This window comes from Centroberyx gerrardi, chromosome 8, assembly GCF_048128805.1.
Source record: "Centroberyx gerrardi isolate f3 chromosome 8, fCenGer3.hap1.cur.20231027, whole genome shotgun sequence".
Classification (NCBI taxonomy): Eukaryota; Metazoa; Chordata; class Actinopteri; order Beryciformes; family Berycidae; genus Centroberyx; species Centroberyx gerrardi.
In genome coordinates, this window is record NC_136004.1 from 15,946,862 (window position 1) to 15,971,020 (window position 24,159).

At 42.8% G+C, this 24,159-nt stretch overlaps 1 protein-coding gene across 6 annotated transcripts; it reads left to right on the plus strand.

Annotated features, from left to right (window-relative positions):
* The first annotated feature begins 1,681 nt into the window (after nucleotides 1–1,681).
* LOC139912029 (ceramide transfer protein) lies at nucleotides 1,682–23,990 on the plus strand. 6 transcript variants are annotated; one of them, XR_013505043.1, is made up of 18 exons: nucleotides 1,682–2,343; nucleotides 2,564–2,698; nucleotides 5,394–5,510; nucleotides 12,791–12,898; nucleotides 13,179–13,317; nucleotides 13,971–14,057; nucleotides 14,250–14,407; nucleotides 16,940–17,032; nucleotides 17,187–17,273; nucleotides 17,670–17,762; nucleotides 18,197–18,274; nucleotides 19,159–19,254; nucleotides 19,662–19,794; nucleotides 19,957–20,027; nucleotides 20,141–20,269; nucleotides 20,528–20,657; nucleotides 21,820–22,039; nucleotides 22,232–23,990. XR_013505043.1 is itself a non-coding variant. In XM_071899706.2 (18 exons), exons 1-17 carry the CDS (start codon nucleotides 2,254–2,256, stop codon nucleotides 21,945–21,947), a joined length of 1,872 nt encoding a protein of 623 aa, XP_071755807.1. In that variant the 5' UTR covers nucleotides 1,682–2,253; the 3' UTR covers nucleotides 21,948–21,957; nucleotides 22,232–23,990. The 6 variants fall into 6 exon arrangements, 5 of the variants coding, with proteins under 5 accessions (XP_071755807.1, XP_078141219.1, XP_078141220.1 ...); XM_071899706.2 differs by having other exon boundaries at nucleotides 21,820–21,957; XM_078285093.1 differs by having other exon boundaries at nucleotides 13,974–14,057; nucleotides 21,820–21,957.
* The last annotated feature ends 169 nt before the right edge of the window (nucleotides 23,991–24,159 follow it).

Here is a 24,159-nt window from a genome sequence, read left to right on the forward strand (position 1 = left end):
TGTTTACGGATGTAATCCCAACTGCCCACCCCCCACCCCCAATTTTAGTTTGTAGATCCATAATCAAAAAGGCATCACAAAATGCACGCTCGTTGAATACAACTGAGCAGCGTGTTAAACATTAAAATAGATAGATAGATAGATAGATAGATAGATAGATAGATAGATAGATAGACAGGCAGGCAGGCAGGCAGGCAGGCAGACAGACAGACAGACAGACAGACAGACAGATCGGGGTGTGGACGCATGGTCCTGGAGAGCATGTGAGGTAAAGCTGTACTTGACTGCTGTGGTTGGGGTTGACATCAAGTAGATTGACATCGGCTGGCCTATGAAAAAATGTCCAACTGCCCTGCAGCGCCCCCCAGCTGGTCAAACACAGTTACTGTAAACTGTCACGCATTCAAAACAAGTTGCTGTATTTGATAGGCTATACATATATTTTCTTATTTTCATTTTATTTTACATATAGGCTATAGTTTTCTCTTAGACCCCTCGTATCAACTTCCCAGTTCCGAGTTGTACTGTCCTTCCTCATATGCTAAAAAAAACAACAACCTGCCATTAATAACGGAAATATTGCCTTAATTCCTGTCTGATCAAGTAAATTTGGGAGATTAGGCAATTTATAATTAAGGCCTAGGCAAGCCTGATCTCCCCGGGCAGGTCGTCCCTCATGGGCTTGTATTGTAGTATTTCGTGGTAAGTATTCCTGCTCTACATGCCATAGTTTGAGTTGCATAAACAGCATGCAAGTAGATGTAAAATATGCTCACCTAACAAATTCATATAGAGCCAATGCAACAGAAGAAAAAGAAAACATAGAAACTCAAGGTAGGCAGAATTATCACATAATTCTAAATAAAATAGCCTATTTAACACCACGCATCAAATCTTCTCACCTACTATGCACAATCAGTTATTAAAACACTTTTAGAATGAAAATTGACCCACACAACAACTCAAGCACACTTAAATAGTATGCACCTACACACATTTTATTAAACTTATTTAGGCTATAGGCGTACTCACTACATTTCAATTGCATGATATGACTATCCCAATTTCACTCAGCAGTCATAATATTGTCTAAAACGGTAAACAAATTACCTGTAAATTTTTTCTACTTCAAACCCTAGTAGTCTCAGTGAGTGGTGTTGTTAAAAGATTGTTGTCTGTATCCATGACTGTCATAGGGAGAAAAACACTTACACTTTTTACATTATTTGCCAAGACGCTCTGCAGCTGGCAAATATGTAAGTAGCACTGGGCGAGTATTCACTTGTTTATGCTCAATGAGGTTATAAGAACCCATTTAGCCAGCTGCTTTTTGAGAACGGCATTAGTGTCAAGTTAGCCAGAATAAAAACTACTACTTCCGGTAATTTTGTCCAAAATAAATCCTTTATCCCTTATGTTTTCTGAATTATTCAAAATATCAGAGTGAAAATAAATAATGTATTTACGGAGAAATATGTAGAAAATTATCCTTAAATAAATATCCTTAATTTTAACATGTTTTAGTCGATTTCCACTCGTAATTATTTGCTTAATCCTTTTTCACCAAGTGACAAATTTTACGCTTTTGTTTTGAAGGCAAAATCGTCCGACTTCCGTTCTCATTCGGGTTATGTGCTGTTGGCTTGACGCAGCTCAGTCAAAATCCCTGATATACATTGAAGCGTGGCTGCGGCTCCTCCTCCGACCCGAATGAAGACAAGCTAGTCAGCTCATTCGCTAGTGCTAACTAAACTGCGGAACCAGATCACCGATACAATGCGTTTGTCGTCATTCGTGGCTTGAAGTTGAGGATGCAGTGTTAATACGAAGGCCTTCCCTATCACCGACTATTTTGCGTAATCGACTGCTAAGTTAGCTAACGTTAACAATGTTACAATCGCAAGTTGCTTGTTTAAGTTAGCCAGTTGCGTCGTTTGACAGCTAACGCTAGCTAGCTAGTCTGATTCGTAATCGCCATCAGTTTCAAAACAAAGCCCGCAAAATCGAGAAGTTGAGACTCAACCTGTCACCTACAGACTAGCTAGCTACAAGACAGCTAGGTTGAAGTCCATCAAACGACCAAAGATTGATTACGTTATCCAGCTAATGTTTGCTGCACTGTTTATGCACAATTAGTTCGTTTAAAACGGTAATAACGGGTTCGACCGTGACGCATTTGATCTATTCTACGCTAACTTGCTCGGTTCACTGATTACAGCTCGTTAAAGTTTGCTTTGAAGCGTTTGCAACTAAATGTCTGAAAAGAGTTCATCGTCCGGGTCAGATGAGGATGTGGATCCAGAATCTGGGCAGCCTGTGGAGCTCGGAGGCGTCCTAAGCAAGGTCGGTGAACCAATTTGCTTGTTTAATGAGGTTGTGTGATGCTAGAAATTACTGTTTTAGCTACCAACTACTACCACCACTACCATTCATTTACGACAATTTCCAGGTGAACATCACTGCTGTTGAGCTGCACCATTTATTTGAAGTAATTCCCAGCAGAGAAACAAATTGCCCAGTGCAGTCCGGCTAATTGTTTGTCCTACATCTTCTGTGTTTACAGTGGACAAACTATATACACGGATGGCAGGACCGATGGGTGGTGCTGAAAAATAACACTTTGAGCTACTACAAGTCAGAGGATGAACGGGAGTACGGCTGCAGGGGCTCTCTCTGCCTCAGCAAGGCTGTCATCACAGTAAGTATTTGCCACAGAATGAGGAAAGGCTATCACTCTACTGATATGTAATGCACTAATAGAAAGCAGAGTGAGTTGAATGCCTTTTCAGCATTTCAGTGAGTCAGGGCAAATGAGACGGGGCACTGTGAAAGCCTTCATTTTCTGCATCAGTGCTTTGGGAGTCGAGTTACCTCTCCAGCAGGTCACACAGTGTTTTGATCTTCTCTTTCCCTGTTATTAGCATGAAGGTGGACTTGTATTCCTTGAAACCATGTTTCTCAAAGATAGAAAGGTAAACATTAACCAGTAATGAGCTGGTTATTTAGATCACAGTTAGGATAGAGACCTGTAGTTTAGCAGACCAGGGCATTCTTGCGTCAGTAGTCTTTTGAGCACACACTGAAAAGTCTTGCCCCATGATAGTTATTTCACAGGATACTTGAAATCGTTTGTTTCCTCTTGTTGTAATTTAAGCTCGGACCGCATACTGTTAGTCTTTGTTCTGTGCTTCTGTTTCTGGCGATTGGACCTGTATTCTCCCCATGCAGGCCTCTCCTGTTGGGCAGATAAGCTGAAATCCCACACCCTGGTTAAATATTCACCATTCTCTCTAAGCATGCCGCCACCCAGTACAGAGGCCAAACAAATGGTTTTACTGTGATTTGTGCAATAGGATTAAATGACCCAGAATTGGATTAAAATCACAACACGAGAGGTTGCAATAAGTTAGTTCCCTGAAGTGAACGTGGTCTTTTGAGAGAGTATTACGCCAGTTCCTGTGTTTGTGCAGGCCTAAGTGGAGCTCCATGAAAGCCAGGGTGTTTTGTAATTTTGTTATAGCAGCCTAACTAACAACACACCCAGTTTGATTGCACTCCCTTACTAATAATCAGAGCAGTATGACCCACACAGCCACGGCTCACTGCCTCTCCCTTCTTCCCAAATATCTAAAGCCAATGCTGTCTAAGGAGACTGTGGTATGAGGGCTCAGGAATGCGGAAACAAGCCCCTGCTTCTCCTCTTGCTTAACATCAGTCTGTTATTCGCTGTGTGGCTGCAGACACACACCAGACTGTCCTCTTATGATTGATAAATATGTAGGAAATGTAACTGTCTGAAAATTCTTACCTTGGGCCAAGAAGGAAATCAAACAGTATCAAACTGTCACATCAGTGCAAGCTTCTGTCTATGCTTTGATGTTTTGTTGTTGACCAACTCCTTCAGTTATATTTCGATGCACATATCAGTTGTGTTAGTAAACTACTAGACCAACTTTGTTCCAGTTGTAAATACTACATTGTTGCGCAAAAAAACAGAAATGCACATGCACATACACGCAAGTCTCAAGATAGATCTTAGGTAGTGGAAAGATAGAGTCCATGATGTCCCTTATTTCAACTGACACACCCAAGTCTTTGAGGGATAACCAACTCTTTCCATAACACCGATGATGCGTTAGTCTTAGGCACAGAAGACAGCCGCCGCAGCATTGGCGTGTACAGTATCAGTCTGAAGTAGTGCTTACTCAAGGAGAAGGAGAACATTCCAGGCAGAAAGGAAGAGTTATAAACTGGATTGTAAAGCGAAGGTTTATGGGCCGTGTCTGATACAGCACAGTTGGATAGAATAGGATTCTCTGAGTGAACAGTAGCCTATGTATTTAGGGCGTAATGTCCGGTTGGACCTGAGGTTAGTGTGTACGGCCCTCCTAATAGTGAAAGTTTGGAGGGAGATGCAAATGTTACACCTGTCTCTGAAGTGAAACTTGTACTCTGAGGTTGTTGGTGACTGTAATAGAAAGCACTACTAAAGGGTTGGAGAAAACCACTTGCCCTCACCAGCATCCCAGATATTACTCAGCTTGTGAAATCGAAAACTAGCGTTGGTGTGTAAAGTTAATGTTGCATTAAATTATGCAGGCTAGCAGTTGGTGTTTAGAGCTGGGGAGTGTGTGTTGCTGTTGTCAGTGGCAACAAATAAAACAGTGCATGAGTGTCATTCAGCAAATCTAATTAAACTCTGGCAGCATGAGGTTATGTCAGCTGACAGAGCAGCTTGGTGCTACTGGAGAGGAAAACGAGGAGGAGAAGCAACGCTGTCTTACTTCACTGCAGAGCAGAGCAGACCTCTCCTCAGTGCTGTGGTCAAATTCCAATCTCAGAGGAAACAGGGGAATTCTTGGTGCACGTGCTTGGATTCCTAAGGCGGTCAGTAGTGGGAGCTGGGTGGGGTACAGTGCAGAATGGGGGAGGGACATTTGGCTCAGTAGTAGGAGGATGGGTTAAGACAACCCAGGTTCAGGGGAAGGCACGCTGGAAGAATCTTTGGTCTTTTCCACAGCTCTGTGGGAGTTGCTGGAGGTTGCGTCTGCAGACATATAGACATCAGTTTCTAATTAAAATTCCTGTTTATTGTGTGGCAGAGGCTTTTCTGTGACTGATGGAATCCATGTGTGTCAAGAATGTGTCATTGCTAGTTCAGCCAACGTCATGAACAGACAGAGGACTATAGAGGCTTTATAGCCGGCTTATTACTCTGATTCCTCAATGTTTTCATTCTGAAATGGAGAGAATGTTACATTGAGTTTCTTGTATTTTAGCATGCACATACAGATATTTGCCTCATCAGATTGTGGTTGTCAATATTACATGCTGACATTGCTCCCATATTCTGCTTCATTACTATTCATGAACCCTGTCTTCTCTCTCTGCAGCCTCACGAGTTTGACGAGTGTCGTTTTGACATCAGTGTGAACGACAGCGTTTGGTACCTCAGAGCCGAAGACCCCGAGCACAGACTCCAGTGGATTGAGTCGATAGAGCTGCACAGGGTGAGTGTGAGAGGGCTCTCTTTCTTCATCGGAGATTATCTGGATCTGTCTCACCGGCTTCCTTGTCCCCCCTGGTTTTGCCTGTTATACAGACTTTCTCGTGCTCTCTGTTAGCTCAAGTTACACAGGAATTGTGCCTAGCTGCAGGTAAGTGAACTGAATAGGCCTGATAAATAAATGTATACTACAGACTAGGGCTGAACAATTAATCAAAATTTTATTGAAATCGCAATATGGCCTACTGCAATTTTCAAATCGCAGGAGGCGCAATATTTGTTAAAGGTGAAATGTGTGTCAAAATACCATTTTAAATTAAATATTGTCGTGCTGCAGAGATGTCCTGGCCTACACATCATATTCTACAGACTTAAGAAAACATCTTTGTTTGGTACAGATCCCCGTAAAAATCACACCATAATCATTTTAATATGTTTTTCAATGAAAATGAGAATAATGATGTAAAAATTATCATTCCCTCTAATATTGCAAATCATATCGTAATTGCAATATCAGTCAAAATAATCGCAATTAGATATTTTTTCAAAATCGTTCAGCCCAACTACAGACCCTCAGTTTGTCTGAATCCATTCCCAGACATGGTCATGGATTTTTTGGTTTGTTTGGTATCTATCTGGAATCAACACCCACTGTCTTGTGCCATGTAATGTCAATTTAGAGGGTCTTGAGTCGTAAGTTTACCTTATTATCCATTAGGCGGGATTGAAACCATATTATTTGCTACATTATTCACCTTGTTAGGTATTCTGTTTCCAAGGGTGATGTGGGGGGCCAGGGTGTTGCTTGGACTAGACAGGGAGATATCTGGTATGTTTCAGTGAGTTGGGTGGGGTGGGACGGGGATTCGGGAATGTGACAAGGTCTCAACCCCTCACCCTGGGAATGTGGGGAATCTGAGGAGTGAGAAGTTGAGGTGGGGGTATCCCTCGTCATCAGATACCCAGCAGCTGCACACTCTATGTAAACATCTAGTCGATGATGTGTGGTGTCCCAACATAAAGTCTGCAAAATGCGTTGGCTTTGTCTTCCTGGCTTACTAGAGAAGTGCTTTAGTTTAGATAGCTACTGTGGCATAGGTCATATTTAGGCTAATGCGTTTGCTGTGATAGTTTGTGTGTCTGTATGTATAATTGTTAGTCAGAGCTTTTGTCTTTTCAGTCAGAAGTGCATTACACTAAGGCCGGGATCACGCTTAATCCGTAATGCATTTATGTTGCTGCAAAATATGTGCAGAATTCCATGCAAGGATCCCATGACTCAAACATGTTAAGATCTGCTTTAGTTTGTGTGTGCATTATCAACGTATCTGTAGAATAAACCCAACTCATGCAACATGATGCAGCAACAACACATTCTCGCGTTTGCAATGAATGAACTTCCATCAGAGATGAACACATTCAGTGTATTAAGTGTGATCTTGGCCTATGGTTCGAGGCAAACAGTCTGATTAAAGAGGTTGTACCAGCCTTGTATTGTCTTGCACCCCCATAGAACAACTAGCTGTGCTTTGTCAAGTGGTGGCTTTGGTAACTATTGAACTAATTATCCATTTATCTAGTCCTGATTTTATTCTTCTTGCAGTGCTTATACTGTTAGAGAAAACTCTACAGACAGTACACAGGTGTGATTAACTGTGATTGTGGGTGAATTGGTGATGCCAATACACTGCGTAATTGCTTGATATCTGGGTCTTGTGGTGAAATCTGTGTGGGAGAGAGTAAGAAATATGTGTGCAGACTGTGCACTACAGGTGGATATGCAAAGTGATGAATTCCTGTCTAATTTGACTATCATGGGATCCAAATTCTGAAAAAAATCCAGAAGCTTGCGGGCCCAGACAAGCTAAAATTGTATTTTTCTTTTGTGTATGTCTGAGAGACCTACACAAATGCACGATCCTTGAAGAATTAAACGCTTTTCTGTGAATTTCGATCCATTGCTCCTCTCCAGCGCTGAAGTTAGTTTTGTTAGTGGCACTGGGTGTTGGCCTGTGAGCTGCGTGTGAGTGACCGCAGGTCTCTAGCCCATTAACGGCAGTGTGTGATAATTTCAGGGTTATGTCTGGACTCTGTCCTACAGTAACCTCCTCAGAAAGCTAGAGGCTAATGCAGCACTACCTGCAGCACTGGGTTAGGTGAGTGTGTCTGCACTGCTCCCATCTGGACAGAGAGGGACTTGCATGTTAGTTGGCCTAGATGTCCATCGCTTAGATTCTGTTGTAATGATTTTGTAAGAACGTAAGAAGACATGAACCAGTGTAGCTTAGGATAGGATCTAGCATCACCTTTCTGCTGCTTAGTATAAACTTACAATTGTGTGTGTGTGTGTGTGTGTGTGTGTGTGTGTGTCTGTGTGTGTGTGTGTGTGTGTGTGTGTGCATGTGTGTGGTGTTATTTGGACTGGTAGACCCTTTGTAGAAGTAGTATGTTTGTGTGCTCTGGAGGCCTACTTGGTCTGTAAACATTGATCTACACATCAGTTGTAGTTGTTGTTGTTTCCACTCCAAATGCTGAATAATCCCATCAGAAACACAGGGTGGAAAGTGTTATCATCTCTGATTCTTTGGACAGATAATTCTAAATCTAAATGTACAACTTTTTGCCTAAATAGCATGTAGCTTAAATTACCAAATAGTAAGTAATTTAAATCGGCAAGAGACTTTCCAACGTTGATGGATTCAGCCTATCACCAATCCCTGATTTATTTGTCTAATCGCCAAACCCTAGTGGGTGATTAAGTCAAATGTAGATTGTGTAACTTCATTTAACTTGGGTAAATTACTTTTGGAGGCGGGATGGCGGTGACATTTTCAGTACCAGTGTCATACTTTGTTCAAACTGAGTTGAAGTGGATGAGTTGGTGTCTAACCACTTTAAATTTGATTTAATCTGGGTCAAACAAGTCATGATGACAGCTTTTAAACCTCTCTTATGAGCAACATTGCAAAGGCCAACAACCATCATTTGCATATCGTTAATATGAACTCCGGTTGTCATTGTTTAGGCGCAAAACACTTTTTGTGTGAGTCTGTGTGTGGGAGTGTTTGTGTCGGTGGAATAAGTCGTGCTAGATGGGGACAGAGCAGCTCTTGATGAATAATGCATGTTTTTTTTATCAGCCATTCCACACAGCAGCAAAAATCAAGGGGGACACATAAACTCTTGCTGATACCGAGAGGACTGTTCCATTCAGTCCCGAAAGAGGGGTGATATGTGAAGGATAGGGGGAAGTCCCCACATATATTCTCTGAGTATTTCCACCCCTTCGTCTGGCTGGTTGTTGGCTCAGCCTGCACACTGTATTGACCCAGATCATGCTTTACAGGTGAATTTCAGCAAATCAGAATAAGAAACGATAAGAAGAGAGACAGAGATATAGAAGAAAAGCAGAAGATCCAGACAAATGTTGCTCTCTCCCTCCCACTGTCTATCTTTCACACTCTCTCCCTGTCTCTCTCCCTGTCTCTCTCTCTCGCTCTCTCTCTCTCTCTCTGTTTCTCTCTCTCATCTGTTCTCTCTCTCTGTTTCTCTCTCTCTCTCATCTGTTCTGTTATTTTCACAAGCTAGCCTGCTTCACTCACCCACCCAGTTGGCACTTTGCTGCTTTATTACACAAACAGCCCTGGACATAGACAGTGGCTGTCTCTAATACATGCGTGCACCCATTATTTCTCTCTCTCACACACACGCAGCGCCACGGTTCTTTGCTAACATCAATTATGGATGCCGGACATAAAGATGGACAACAAGATGAAAAGGTTTCACATATCAGGGTGTGTGGTCCGTTGATATATGTACGCAGCAAGATGGAGTGTGTGTATGTGTGTGTGTCTGACTCTGTATGTGTGCCTGCGCGAGAACTGACTGAGAGCAGACCTGCTTCGCTCTGCCGAGGAACGGCAGGACTCTTGCGTTCGGCTCAGTCTCCGTCTCTGTCTCTCCTGATTCGCAGAGCAGCCAGTGCCTTCCTTTCCTCCGACTCCTCCGGACCAAATGACTGCTTAGCATTTTTCTTCCTCCCTTTCCCCTCTTATTTCTGCTTTCTTTTTCTTCACGGGCTGAGCTGAGCCTGTATGGCTTTTCTTCTCCACCTCCTCTTCTTCCCTTTTGTTCCTCAGTGAGGTGTGTCCAGGGAAACGGGAGTACTGGATTTAAACCTCTGTATTGTCAGAGTGTTGGGGGAGCGTCCGGGCCATGCTGGGGCCAGCGAGCCGTCAGGACTGCAGCAGTGCCCTGTTCTGCTTTGGCTGCTGGAATGGCCGAATGGTGGGCTTCTAGCACGTTGGCATGCTGCTAGCTCACACTCAGTCACTCACCAGTCTTCAATTAGTATGCTAGTGATGGGACATGAGTGATGGTTGTACATGACCCATCTTAGCCCTTTTCCATTTCATGCGTCAATGGATTTTTCATTTGCATGCTTGCTGTTGTTCACATTAGAAGCACTGGATGGACTAGCTTTAGCATTGTACTCTGCTGCATGCCACTCCTTGTCAGAAATCAGTCACTCTTTCAGAAATTGAACTGAGGCTGTATGACTGTGCGCTGGACTAGCTAGAGCTAATTTCTTCAGCAATAATAATATCCTAGCCTACATAGTGGTTGTTATGGTCAGCAACCGTGCACAACCTCATTACCATCACAAAGCCAAAGCCATTTTATGTGTTGTGTTTGAGTGGGTGTTTAGTTTGCATGGCTGTGTGGACCAGGTGCATAAAGATGGCAGCCTCTGGGATTGTCATAAATATGTCCTCTCGTCCCATCAGTTCATTGCAGTTCCAGCGTTGCTTTGCTTCTTCGTCTCTGTCCAAACTAGCAACAAATGATTTAATTAGCATGCATGCTAATAATCTTAATCTGATTAATGCAATACTGCGATTACAGCAATTGTTATGTAAATCAATTACTTAATTATCTTAAACAGTAAGAGTTAAAAGCAGTGTAAGCATGACTTGGTTAACACACTTCTGGTCAAACTATTATTTATTTAGCCATGTACACACCTTACATTCTGAATTCATTCAGTTTTTTAAAATGTGTATGTGTCAAAAAAAGGTCACAGGAGTAGATGATCTGGTGCAGTGTGTGTGTTTGTTTACACACTTGATGAGTAGTGGTGGCAGGAAAGAGTAGATTATGTTAACACTGAGGCTAATACAGCTTGAATCAAGGTGTCCTGTGAGCTCATCGGCAAAGAAAAAAATTGACAAAGTGAATGAGCATGTTTTTTTTCATCAAGGCACAAATACTGGTCAGTTAGGGGTATGACACTTGAGTTCATTCATCATCTTCTACAAATCATGTCTGTTGTTTATTGAGCAGTAGTATCTACTTAAGAAAAGGAAGTATAATCTTTTTATTGTTTGTTGTTGGAGTATAAACTTAACTATGAATCTTCACACCTTAGCTGCAAACTTTAACACAATTACCACACTCCTCTTCTTGTATTCAGAAAGATGTATACTATGGTCAATATGTATATCTTATCTACCAAATGTAAGGAATTTATACCCTGTCTGACAGGGAATTTGTCTGATAATAGTATTTTTACAGTGTGTTTTGTGATCATTTTTAGCTAGCTAGCTGAAGCTTGCAAAATCACGACTCTGCTATGGGACTGTACAGAATCTCCACTCGTTTTATCCGACATCTCAAAATGGCCGTTGGCTGAATCTCAACATGTCACATTCTTAACTTAACCCGGCTTTACATGGATTTATTTGATAATTGGTTATTTTGGGAAAACGCATTGCTTTGAACCATGTAAATGCTTTAATCTAATGATCTCTTTAATCTGATTATCACAGTAACAAAGTGTTGTGTGCATGTAAACACACCCATTGTTGACACTTTTAGAAATTACAAAGGGGCAAGCTATGAAAAATAGATTAACATCAAACCAGGAAGATTTTTTATGTTTATGGACCTGGACCTTTACACTCCTACCCCTCAGCCCTCTGGCTATCCACCAGTTAGTGTACATGCTCTGTTGTGTCGTAAGATCCTCCACCAGAGGAGTGTGTGTGTGTGTGTGTGTGTGTGTGTGTGTGTGTTCTCCCGTGTCTGTCACCCGACTTCCTCCTCACTCTGCTCACTGTTACTCAATACTCAATTGTTGATCTCAGAAATTACTCTGCGCGCTAACTAAGCTAAGTGGAATAGCCCGTGTTTTAGTGTATATTTTATAATTAGGAGGGAGCTTAGAGGCCAGGGCCAGGACCAGCACTGAGTAAGTTTAGACTGAATAACACGTACTACAAACATGTTAGGGTCCTCATTCACAGTTAAAAGAATGCCAGACTATTGCCCCTGCTACTTGTTTCACATGAATCTTTCCAGTGTTTGAATAAGGAGTCTGGAGCTCAGATGTTGCGTCATGAATTTACTGTCTCTCTGACGCAATGACATGATTGCTAACAGTTGGAAGTGGAAAAAACAGGAATAACTTGCTTTGTTTGTGTGTGTGTGTGTGGATGGGTGGGTGTGAGTGCACATACACACATCTGTAGTTCTGTGAGTTGGCAGTCTCGAGCGTTGCACAGTCGTAAGTTGGCCTTTTAAAGGAACAAATGAAGTCCTCGCCACTCCCTAGTGCCTGGCTGGTCGTAGATCTGTTTTATAATGCCAAGGGAGACGGCACACTGCATGTCCTATTAGGCCCATGTGTGCCTTCATAAAGTCACAATCAAGCCTAGATCTGTTCACTTATGGATGCAGTGTGATTTATTTCCACTGCGCCCCATGTACCCTAGTGACGGGCCTACTTGCTGGGTTGATGTATTTGCCTATTCGTCAGTCCCAGTCCCTCTCTACAGGCTGTTTGTCTGTCTAGGTTTTGGTGCTACTCTGATTTAGTTTGGCCTAACTGCTAGAAATGATTCCCCTCTCTCTGTCTCTCTCACTGGTTTTTATGAGATACAGAATTAGTAATTATATTGCTGACTGCTTGGTGTATTTTTCTCCTCTCACACTTCCCCCATCATCTATCACCTCCTCTCTCCTCCCTCCTTCCTGCTCCTTTCCTCATGTATCTTCTCTTTCCCCGTTACTTTTTTCCACCATCATCTTTCACTATTTCTCCCTCCATCTGCGTCACTTTACACACTCCCACTCTCTCTCTCTCTCTCTCTCTCTCTCTCTCTCTCTCTCTCTCTCTCTCTCTCTCTCTCTCTCTCTCTCTCTCTCTCTCTCTCTCTCTCACTCTCTCTCTCTCTTCCCCCCCCCCCCCCCTCCCCCTCCTTCCATCCCTCTCTCTGTGTGCAGGCTGAGTCGGGTTATGGTTCAGAAACCAGTCTGAGGCGTCATGGTTCCATGTTGTCCCTCACCTCAGCGGCCAGTGCCTTGTCTGCCACATCCACGTCGTCCTTCAAGGTAAAACTGCATAACTCATTGCCATCTCTGAAGTATTTCCATCAATATACATTCAAACTCTGACCAAGTTGAGTTGGAACCCAGCATGCCCTTACTACCCCCCGTCAAAGTTCAGTATATCTGTCAGTAATAACTTTTGTGTAGTCATTTTCTTGACTGTGTTGTGCATTCATTTTTGTAGAACTGAATCAGAAAAATACGTGACATGCATGATTCCCAGTCAATCTCTTTCCCTTTTTGTTTCTTCGCAATGTCTTTATTTGTATTTGTCTCTGCTCAGAAGGGCCACAGCTTGCGTGAGAAGCTGGCGGAAATGGAGACCTTCCGGGACATTCTGTGCAGACAAGTGGACACCCTGCAGAAATACTTTGACTCCTGCGCTGACGCTGTCTCCAAAGATGAGTTTCAGAGAGACAGAGGTAGCCTGTTGCAACATACTATACTAATAATGCAATATTACACTGCTTACATACTGTAAGAAACACATTTATTTGCCAAAAAGGTTGCATTTTTCAATCTAATCTGGTGCTCAGTTCTATGGCACCCTGATGTAAAAAAAAGAACATCAGATTTTTAGGAGCGGTGTGGAAGGAAGAAGGAATTTGTCTTGATGTTCATTGACAAAGGAAAGGGCTTATAGATGAGGACCTCTTTACCTGTTTCACTTGGTATGAGAGTTGAGGGAGAGTGGTTGGTAAGACCCATTGGAAAGGAAACTCAAATCAATATCCACTTACAAGGCACTTTGTAGGGTGTTTAATTTCAGAGGCATAACCTCTCTGTAGCGTTCAAAATCACTTTCATATTGAACTTGCTGTCTTATGTAGCTTAAATCAACTTACAGTTTAATCTGAATGTTGCTCTTGTGCTGGAAATTTGGTATTGTGCCCTCTGCACCTGTCCTGCTGAGGAAAAGTAGCAAAAAAATAAATGATTTTGAGTTCTGCACTATGAGCTGTACCTCCAATAAAAGGTCTAAATAAATCACAGCTGTCTAATATATAATTGGGTTTACCAGTGAAGAGGTAGATCGATTGAGACGGATGAAAGATTGCTGTTGTTTTATTTCCAGTAGTGGAGGAGGACGAAGATGACTTCCCCACCACTACACGGCCCGACGGCGACTACCTTCACAACAACAATGGCAGCAAAGAGAAATGTGAGTTTATCACCATCGACCCACAGATACTGTATGACCAATAGTTTACTCTATTTGAAAACATCTGTGAAAAACATCGATTCGGCAGCCAGGCCTGGGAAAGATACTAGTCGAGTACAATTTGAATATTAAAAACTGTATTTTTGAGGCAGCTGTCTCCCTCAGTTAATTCTTTCTTTGTATTTGTGCCAGTGTTTCCCCCTGCCAGTCCCAAAGGTATCAACGGTATTGACTTCAAGGGCGAGGCCATTACATTCAAGGCCACCACAGCAGGCATCCTGTCCACTCTGTCCCACTGCATCGAACTGATGGTCAAACGAGAGGACAGCTGGCAGAAGAGACTGGACAAGGTATGTGCTCACTCCACACACACGGATCAAAATAAATGTCACTCACACGGTGACACTCTCTGTGAATGGCAGGCAGTTTGCTCAGTGGGCGTGTCAGCAGCCACTGCCGTGTGGAAACGTCACTTATCTCGTCAAGCTAATTGTTGTGTTCCGTGGTAACGCTTTACTTTCCGTGTCCACAACTTCCTAGAAAGGAAGTTGTTGGAAACCTAAGAAATTAACAGTTTCTTTCAAGGAAATTATTAGGAAATTGCGGACCGGGAAAATAAAGTGTCACCCGTTCCATTGTCTTGATGGAGTTGGTTGGATAGAGGTTGGTTAGAGTTTCAGTGTACGTCCTCCAGGCGATGAAGCTGTGGCACAACACACACACTGAATGGCCTAGACATGATCGCTTATATACAAACAGTCAGCTACTCATACTAGTCTAGATGATGGGCACTTTATTACTGAAAAGGCGAGGGAGTGTGTTATAAAGGGTAGTTGGTGATCTCTCGGTGTTGGCTCTCAAACTGAATTACAGCTCAAATACACAATATCTGTACCAACTGAATAGTTGTAATTGTATGAATGAAATGGTTCGCTTAGCTAAGCCTTTCTCCTTTAGGTGGCAATTCAGACATGCTTTTTTTAGTCATTATTCTTGAGCTTCTGTATGGACGCTTGCCATTGTTTATGGCACAAAGGATTATTACATCACATCCCGTGTATTAGTAAATGTTTTCTGCTTTTTCTGCTTTATTTTTACACAATTTTGTTGTTTTAGCAAGGAAAGTGAAGGAGGCCATTAGCAAGGCATTTAACCCCCAGCTGCTCCAGTAGAGCTGCCTACTGGTCAACAATGGAAGACTGTGGTTGAACTGGGCAGCTCCCAGGTGTGAATCTAAAGCAGGGCGTTGTTGAAAAAGAGCATGTGTGCTCAGTCAACTCTCAGGGAGTCCACACCCCCCTAAATCCCCCTAGTCCAACAGAATGAAAATCAGACACGACTTCTTAACCGTGGTTTATTGATCTCTTGTTTTTTTTAGTCAGAATGATTGGAATTCCCACAGCACTCTGTCATTCATTGATTGTGCTCTCTATCCAGAGAGTGGTGTGCCTCTCTTTGGGCTTGAAAGCTCTGCATGCTTATCCTGATAAGCTGATGTTGCCAAACCAGTTTTTTTTTTCTGTTGTCAAGCCTTTCTGCCCAACCCTAAAATGTACAAAAGTCAGGAAGAGCTTTCAGTTTGTTTAGATTGCAACTATCCAGGCTTCATGTGTGTGTAGTTATGTGTCTGCAGTTTAGCTGCTGATGTGGATTAGGGAGAGAGAAAAGAGTCGAGCGACACACATTCAGCTGAAGAAGACAGACACAAGCGTACTCGTACAGAGAGTGAATTAGAAAATGAGTGCCCGGACCTCTTGGTACAGTTTCTGGAAGCCTTCGCTACAGTGGAGGAGAGAGGTGCTCAAACAGCAAACACAGAAGAGCTGGATCCCACTACAGACCTGCAGCCTCTTCTTCACAGTAGGTGTCTGTCTGCCTGCCTGTCTGTCTGTCTGTCTGTCTGCCGGTTAGACACAGCTGGCAACAGGACCTCCTCATGTTTTTTTTTTTTGTCCCTAGTCTTGTGCGTCTGGAGCTTCCTTTACACTTCGTTTTACTTCATTGGCTCCTCCTGTTCCCTTTTTCCCTCCAAGTAGTTATTTTCTAGAAAACACTATTGTTTTGTATTTTAACATACTCCTCAGCCACAATTGCTTCAAGTCACAGGCTTTATCTTATTGGAGTGTGAATTAATGAATGAATGAATATCATCTGAAATGTAAGATGCTTCTTGTGCTGAGTTGCTGTTGGTTTCAGTTGAATTAAGTCTGCATTACAGATTCTATTGTATTAGGATTTCTTTGCTCTTGCTTTCTGTCACTATCTTGATAAGAGGGCAAGTTCTCTGGCTGGTTGGCCAGGTTTCTGTGCTCCAAAGTGGGGCATGGCGAGCAGATCTGGCACTGGAAGATAATCCAGCTTCTATAGTTCACCATTGTATAGGAGCAGCCTGTTGTTCCCAGCTTCAGTTGTCTGAAGTGTGTGTATTTGCCTCTGGCCGCGTATGAGACATTGTGAGGTTAAACCTGTTTGAGTGGCAGACACAGCCCAATGGTGTGGCGGGTTTGTTTGATTGTTTGTGACGTGTGAGCCCATAGTTCACTGTGTACAGATGAACAGCCCTGAACATGAATAAGTAGGAATCAGACTGCCAGAACAGGGTCAGGATTGAACCTCTGGTCTTCCCCTTTTTATAGCAGACTCTTTATCAGCAGTAATCTGAGTTCTGATGGAAGGAGCATCGTCACTGGGGTTGAAATATTCTCCAACTCTATAACACCATCCTGGTGTTCATTATCTGAATGTAGAGGATTAGTTTTAGACGCAACACAGATGTTTTACTAGGTGTGTCTATTCACATGTGCTGTTGCTGTTATTCGTTCTTTAAGTACAGTAAAAGTTTTGGACTCATAATGACTGTGCTGCTCTCTCTGCGTTTTCAGGAGCTGGAGAAGAGGAGAAGGGTGGAGGATGCCTACAAATCTGCCATGAACGAACTGAAGAAAAAGTCACACTACGGAGGCCCAGACTACGAGGCAAGATGAAATTAGATAAACTAAATGGATTATAAACAGCTAGATAGTCTCATGTCTTGACTGTCCAAGAGAGTCCATTTATATCATCGGGCTGCACCTTGGTCAAGGTTGTTTACCCAGCATTCCTGTGTTGCTGACATTTGCCTTTCCACAGGAGGGGCCCAACAGCCTGATCAACGAGGATGAGTTCTTCGATGCTGTGGAAGCTGCTCTGGACAGACAGGACAAGATAGAGGAGCAGGTGTGGTCAAGACCTTTATCTGCACACTCAAACCATCCTGTTCTGTTTGGATGGGTATAGGCATTACACATGAGTTTTATTAAGACACAATAAGTCCATAAACCATACTAAAATCTCTCTCTCTCTCTCTCTCTCTCTCTCTCTCTCTCTCTCTCTCTCTCTCTCTCTCTCTCTCTCTCTCTCTCTCTCTCTCTCTCTCTCTCTCTCTCTCTCTCTCTCTCTCTCTCTCTCTCTCTCTCTCTCTCTCTCTCTCTCTCTCTCTCTCTCTCTCTCTCTCTCTCTCAATAAGACAGACAGAGTTTTGTGTAATGACATAAATACACAGACGTGTATCTCAGTGTCTCTTCACCTTCTTATGTTTTCACTCTCACCAAACTCTTATTCTCTGTCCCTCAGTGCCAGTCAGAGAAGGTCAGGATACCTCGACTAACTCCCGTTCCTCCTGGAGACGTCTACTCCACCATCGGCACACACCGATTTGCCACCAAGGTACTCCACTCATTTCTCATTTTCTCTTTAGTATGGATCTTATTTCCATCTTGTTTCATCCTAACTTGTGACTACTCAGCTGGTTGATATGTTGTCTCTGACGTTTCCATCATTCTTGCTCTGAAGTCTTTATACTGTAACCAATCAACCAATCAATCAACAAGCAGTGTTACATGTCTATTAAGCCTTGAAACTTATCTGCACTGACAATAACTTGTAATCATAATGTGTGCATGCATCGCCTTTTATCCCATTCAAACATTTTTCAGCTTGTACTATTTTGAGAGCTTCTAGATATGTAACGTCTTCACATGCAGTGGTGCTTTAACAGGTGACGGTGCTGTCTTCTGGACTGTCACTCCTGCGGTGGCACGCCTCTCTGTTTCTTTTGTTTCTCATTCCCTTCTCTTTCAATCCTCCTCTCTGCTGTACAGCCCCATAGCCATTCCTCCTCCCTGTCCTCCGTTGAACTAGTCAGTGCCTCAGATGACATTCACAGATTCAGCGCCCAGGTACTGTACTTGGTCATCAGAGAGCACCACCTACCTACCGTATCTGCAGCGGGATGCTAACGCCCGCTGCTGTCCAGACAGAGCAGATAGCATGCGAATGACTACTAACCAGTCTCTCCAGGATTTCACTAAAAGTTTTCCTGCGAGTTGTATAGACTGTTAAACCGATGTCTTTTTCTTTATATTGGAGCCCTTGGTGAATTTTTTTAACACACCAAGAAAAAAAACATTAAAAGGGCAAAATGTGAAGTTCCTGGAGTGACTTGACTAACTAACTGTCTTCATCACATAATGGGTTTCATACCACCGGTGTGGGGAAAACAGTTGATGCTGAGCTCAGCAGATGCTGCATGACTGGATTCTAGTGAAGCCTCTTTACTTACGCCTCCACCCTTTCTAACACCTTCCCTCTGTGTCTTCGTCAGCATGAGTAGGCATGTATCCAAGCAGGCTATGCACTGTGTCCTTGACGCGTTGTGGGGATGTTGAATAAAACCCTCAAGCAGGCTCAGGTCTTTTATCGTTATTGTTATGCAACTTCCATAGTTTCACTGAGTGCCATATTTGGTCACTGCTCAGTTGTTTCAGATGCATTTTCTTAGGAAATTCAGAATATTCTGAGGCAAAAAAAAAGTGTTTCTATGACTCCAGTTGCATAATCAAAACCTCTGAAATGTAATATCAGCACCTAGGTGTGCTGATAGCTCAAGACTATAAAAAACACATTTGCCTTGAGCGTATCATCCCTACTGCATGGTATTCACACTCTTTCTCTCCCCAACCATGTATCCCGTGCAAAACATGTTCTGGCTGAGGCTGGTGCAAAAAGATAAACGTTTGAAACACTAACGCCCTAAGTTAACGAATATCTGTCTGTCTCTTAGGTGGAGGAGATGGTGCAGAATCACATGACCTACTCTCTTCAGGATATGGGTGGAGATGCCAACTGGCAGCTGGTAATAGAGGAGGGAGAGATGAAGGTGAGGAGAGAAACTATTCACATGATTCATTGCCCTTGGTTGTTAGCTGTGAATATTTATGGCTTGTTCACTGCTAACTTTTTATAAGTTACTTTGTTTGCAGCAGTAGCGCTGATGGATCAGAGGCAGGGACCATTTGCAAAGTTACTTGAAATTTTACTTAGAAGTGTAGCAAAGTACTTTTTTAAAATGGAAACTCAAATGATCAACCTCTGTGCCTAGCAGAATTAAGAGGGTCTGAAACATAGTGTTTTTCTTGATTGATTTTTTTTTGTATATATATAGCAATATTTTCGTCCCCCATGTTATGTAGAGACTTTGTAATTATGTTCATATTACTAATATGATTTGTCAAGTTGTTGCTCTGTCTCAAACTCTATGCACGTGTCTGTGTGTGTGTGTAACAGGTGTACAGGAGGGAGGTGGAGGAGAATGGTATCGTCCTGGACCCTCTCAAAGCTACACACGCTGTAAAAGGGGTGACGGGACACGAGGTCTGCCACTACTTCTGGGACACGGCTGTTCGATTGGACTGGGAGAGTAAGTCTACGGCTTCATCCATCACCATGAGGCATTGCCAGTCATCAAATATCAGTGTTCTCATATTGTTAAAACTACACCACTGATACAAAGCTGTTGTTTTAGATATTTTGATCTTTCTGTCTGCATGTCATGAACCTGACTAAACTTTTCCTCCCACAGCCACCATTGAAAACTTCAACGTAGTGGAAACGCTCTCAGATAATGCCGTCATAGTCTACCAGACGCACAAGGTAAGTTGACTTCACAGTGGTTGAAACGATGCTGAAAAGTTGCTGTAAATGTGACCCAATAAAATTCTGCTGCCTACTTGATTTGCACCTGACTGCCAGTGGTTGTGTTTCAGAGAGTGTGGCCTGCCTCTCAAAGAGACGTGCTCTATCTATCAGCCATCAGGAAGATCCTGGCAACCAATGAGAACGATCCCGACACGTGGCTGGTCTGCAACTTCTCTGTGGACCATGACAACGCCCTTGTAAGTTTACTGTAACTGTATTAGCAGCACATAACTACAGTACTTTGTACTGATTTTTCTCAGCTCTCCAAATAAAGCCTTAACCTCAAATATTCCAATAGGGAAAAAGCATGGGAGGTTTTAAACATTGCAATCTCTGTCACTCTATGGCAAATTGGCGGTAATGAGCTGTGGGGCGGGTGTGGGCATGATTTGCATTAGGAACCTCTTAACTCTTCACTGAGCTTCCCACTAACCTCAACTTTGTTTAACCTCCAGCCCACCAACCGGTGTGTTCGTGCCAAAATCAATGTTGCTATGATCTGCCAGACGCTGGTCAGCCCACCAGAGGGCGATAAGGAGATCAGCAGAGACAACATCCTCTGTAAGATCACCTACGTTGCCAACGGTAAGTGCTGCTCTAACCTAATCATTGATCAACCTCATATAAGCAGTGTTGGTCCTGTCATTGTTGCCCGAGGCGAGATCATGCAGTGGGCCGCAGCACAAAGCCTCTGTAACATCATCAGTCTGATCATATCGGGCCTTACTATTGACATCAAAACTAAATGCCAAAACTAAATCTCACTTTACCCAAGCCATAACCTACCCATACAAGTAAGACCCGCTGAATTTTTCCCTGCAGCTATGGAGGAGACAGAGAGCGGTAATGATATCCCTGGACACTCTAATTTACACTTTCAATCTGAATGCAAATATTAAAACCAGCGCATTGGCAAACTGGATAAGAAACTTTACATTTATGAAAATTACCGGTATAAAAAAAGATTTTTACTGCAAAGCCCTTAGAGAGCTCAGCTCATGTCAGCTCAAATAAACAAGGCCCAGACTTTTACCTGAGTTAGCAAACATGAAGTCTATAGTGTTGGATGAAGTTAGCTAGGTGGACAATAAAATTCTTATGACTTATTTAAATGTGAAAACTGGAGCTGCTGAACCCATCTTGAAATAGCCGCAAGTCAAAGTGAAAGAAAAAATAGTTTGTTTACCAATCACCGATCACGCATCCGCCCTTGGCACTCAACACGGGTCATGTCCCAAAACTAATTCTCAAATTATGAATTACAACCATGTTATATCATGCTGTCTTTGTGCATATCGAACAACTTGCAGCTGTCTGAACTATTAACCTGGGTAACACTGTGTGTGTGTGTGTGTGTGTGTGCCTGCCTTTATGGTGCCGGTTATGTTGAACTCAGTCTAGACCTCCTGTGGGCCAGCAGGCTGAGACGTGGGGCGGTGCTGCTGAAGGCTCCCTGAGCCAGCTGTAGACTGTAGTGTTAGTGGAGCCTGAGGGAAGGTCATGGGAGTTTGAGGGGGGAAAAGTTTTCCATCCCTGCCTCTCACTAGAGGGCGCCCAAACTGCTGCCTGTATCTCTTATGCCACTGGCCTCCACTGCAGATACCTAAACATTATTTCCCGTGTCCCGTGTTGACAAAGTAAGAACAGAGTGTCCAGGTACTGAACCTGTATGCTGTGGGATCACTGTTTTATCATATGCCAGCACTTACATGCATTGTTTTCTGATCATTTCTGTGTCTGGCTGCAGTGAACCCGGGTGGCTGGGCCCCAGCCTCGGTCCTCAGAGCCGTGGCCAAGAGGGAGTACCCCAAGTTCCTCAAACGCTTCACCTCCTACGTCCAGGAGAAAACTGTTGGGAAGCCCATCCTCTTCTAAACATAAAGAGGTAACCAACAATGCCAACACATCCTCTTTTACAACTTCACAAGCAACTAACCTCCCAAGTCTATTGCATCCTCTGTTGCATGGTAGGTAGATAGGTACTGAAAGGCTGAAACATTCAATGCACTGTTAATGGACAATAAAATCCTTGGCTGTTGCTTTATCTGTCACATGGAGCTGTAAAAACAGTTAGCATATGGGCTTTTAAAGTCTTTTAAATTTTTGTTTTCTTAATGTTAGTGATATTAACTTTTTATCATCCCTCTTCTTGTTTCAAGTGTGTGGAGGGCGGAGATTGCCCTTTGGAGAGACTACTTTTCTCAACATTGAACAGGCTCTCATTGACTACATGACCCATTCACCTGTCAATTAGAATGCGTATTCAGACTACATTACCCAGGATACCATGCCATCCAGGATGTCCCCGAGGACACTGATGTATAGAAAAGACTGGCTTACGTCTTTAACCCATCAGTAGTTGTCATCCCAGCCACATTAATGACTTTAACATCATCTGCTGGCCATGGATATACATTTGTATGTAAATTCAAGGATTTCTTAAGTGGTTTTTGAATCGTTGTTACCAATTATTTGCTTTTTTTTGTAAATTGTTTTGTACATTTCTTATGATTACATACTTCTTGACTTGGGTTTGCTTTAATCACTAGTATCACAGCTTCTTGTCTTGCTGCTAAAGTTGCTACCATGAGAGAGGAAAACAGATCATACTGACAGGGAAAGCAGTGATGAGGTGTGGTACAGTATCTCCTCTTTCTTGCCTTCTCCTGTCCCTCTAGTGATGACTCCCTTTGTAGTTTGATGGAGGGCAGAGCCTAAAGCTTTGAACATGTTTTTCTCGGAAATCTTTATATTTCTAGATTGTTATAAAGTAACTTTCAGAGAGCACTATGGACACAACGTATTGTACAGAGAAGAACAGAATAGGTTTTGAGTTTGAGTTTGCCAGTGTGAGAAATGTGCTTGAATTTGATGACAATAACGGGCGTAGGAAATTAGCGGGCGATAAATAGCAGTCGATAAGTCTAATTTACTCGTTGGGCGATATTTTTGACAGTTGAATTGAACATCGATAATTGGATATCTGTGTGATGTAGGTGATTGTGGTCTATAGACGCTAAGTTGTGGTCCTTTGTTAGCGTGTACCTGTCTGTTCCCCCCATGTGTCACATGGTCTTTGACAGACATTTTCAATCGACCGACCATAGCGTCTGATACAAGGTTAACCTATCTTTCATTGAGAGATCGGTGGGTGAATTTTCTATGCCCCAGGTTCTCTTTTTTTCCCCCATGTTAGCCCCTGATGAAGCAGTGAGGAACTGTTCTGTCCAAATCAGGAGTGTAAGTTTTGTAAATTAAATGCCTCACTACAGTGTGTGCCCAGGGCTAGCACGAGTCCTGCTGCTGCTTTTCAGGATAAGGCAAACAGATGTTGATTGGGATATCATCTACACCCCCACGCCCTCAGTCATACTGTAACATTACATTTCACATGCCGTACAGTACAAAGCAGTGCCCTCCCTGCCCTTTGACTGATAAATCGCCCCCCAAAAATGCCTTAGACACCGGGATGGACCCTAAAAATCCTGGCCATCTCTACTGTACAGCCACCAGATGTGCATTTATCAACAGACACTGAAATGAAGTGGGGGTAAGGGTCAGCATTTCACATCATCTTACCTCAAGATTTTTATTTACTCTAGATTGTGTTTTCTGTCATCTAAAGTTGGGAGTTTTGCAATCAGTAGATGTGTATGGTTGAGAATCCTCCAATCAGATTCTTAGTCTAAGGGGTCAGAGGTTAGAAAGGATCTGGATAATTGTTTTGCTGATGATTTAGAAGAGAGAAGATCTATAAGCAACATCAGCTGAAGAATGCATTTAGCGTTTTTAATTTTGATATTTTGTCAAGGAATCTACACACTTTGTATATTTCTAAGTTGTACATCAGAAGTGTTATTATTTGCACTAAATGTAATGCAATTTGACAATGTTCTGTAAATTAAAATTGTTACACAACAGAAAGGAGCACGGTGTACTTTCTTAGAGCGACGCCACCCTGAAACTGTGGGTCATTTCTGTATTCAAGACTGACAAATTAGCAAACTAGCACTGATATGCAGCTTGATAAAACTCTCGATTCTTGGGATTACTCATAAAGAGATGGTACAGTTCAACACCTTTAGTA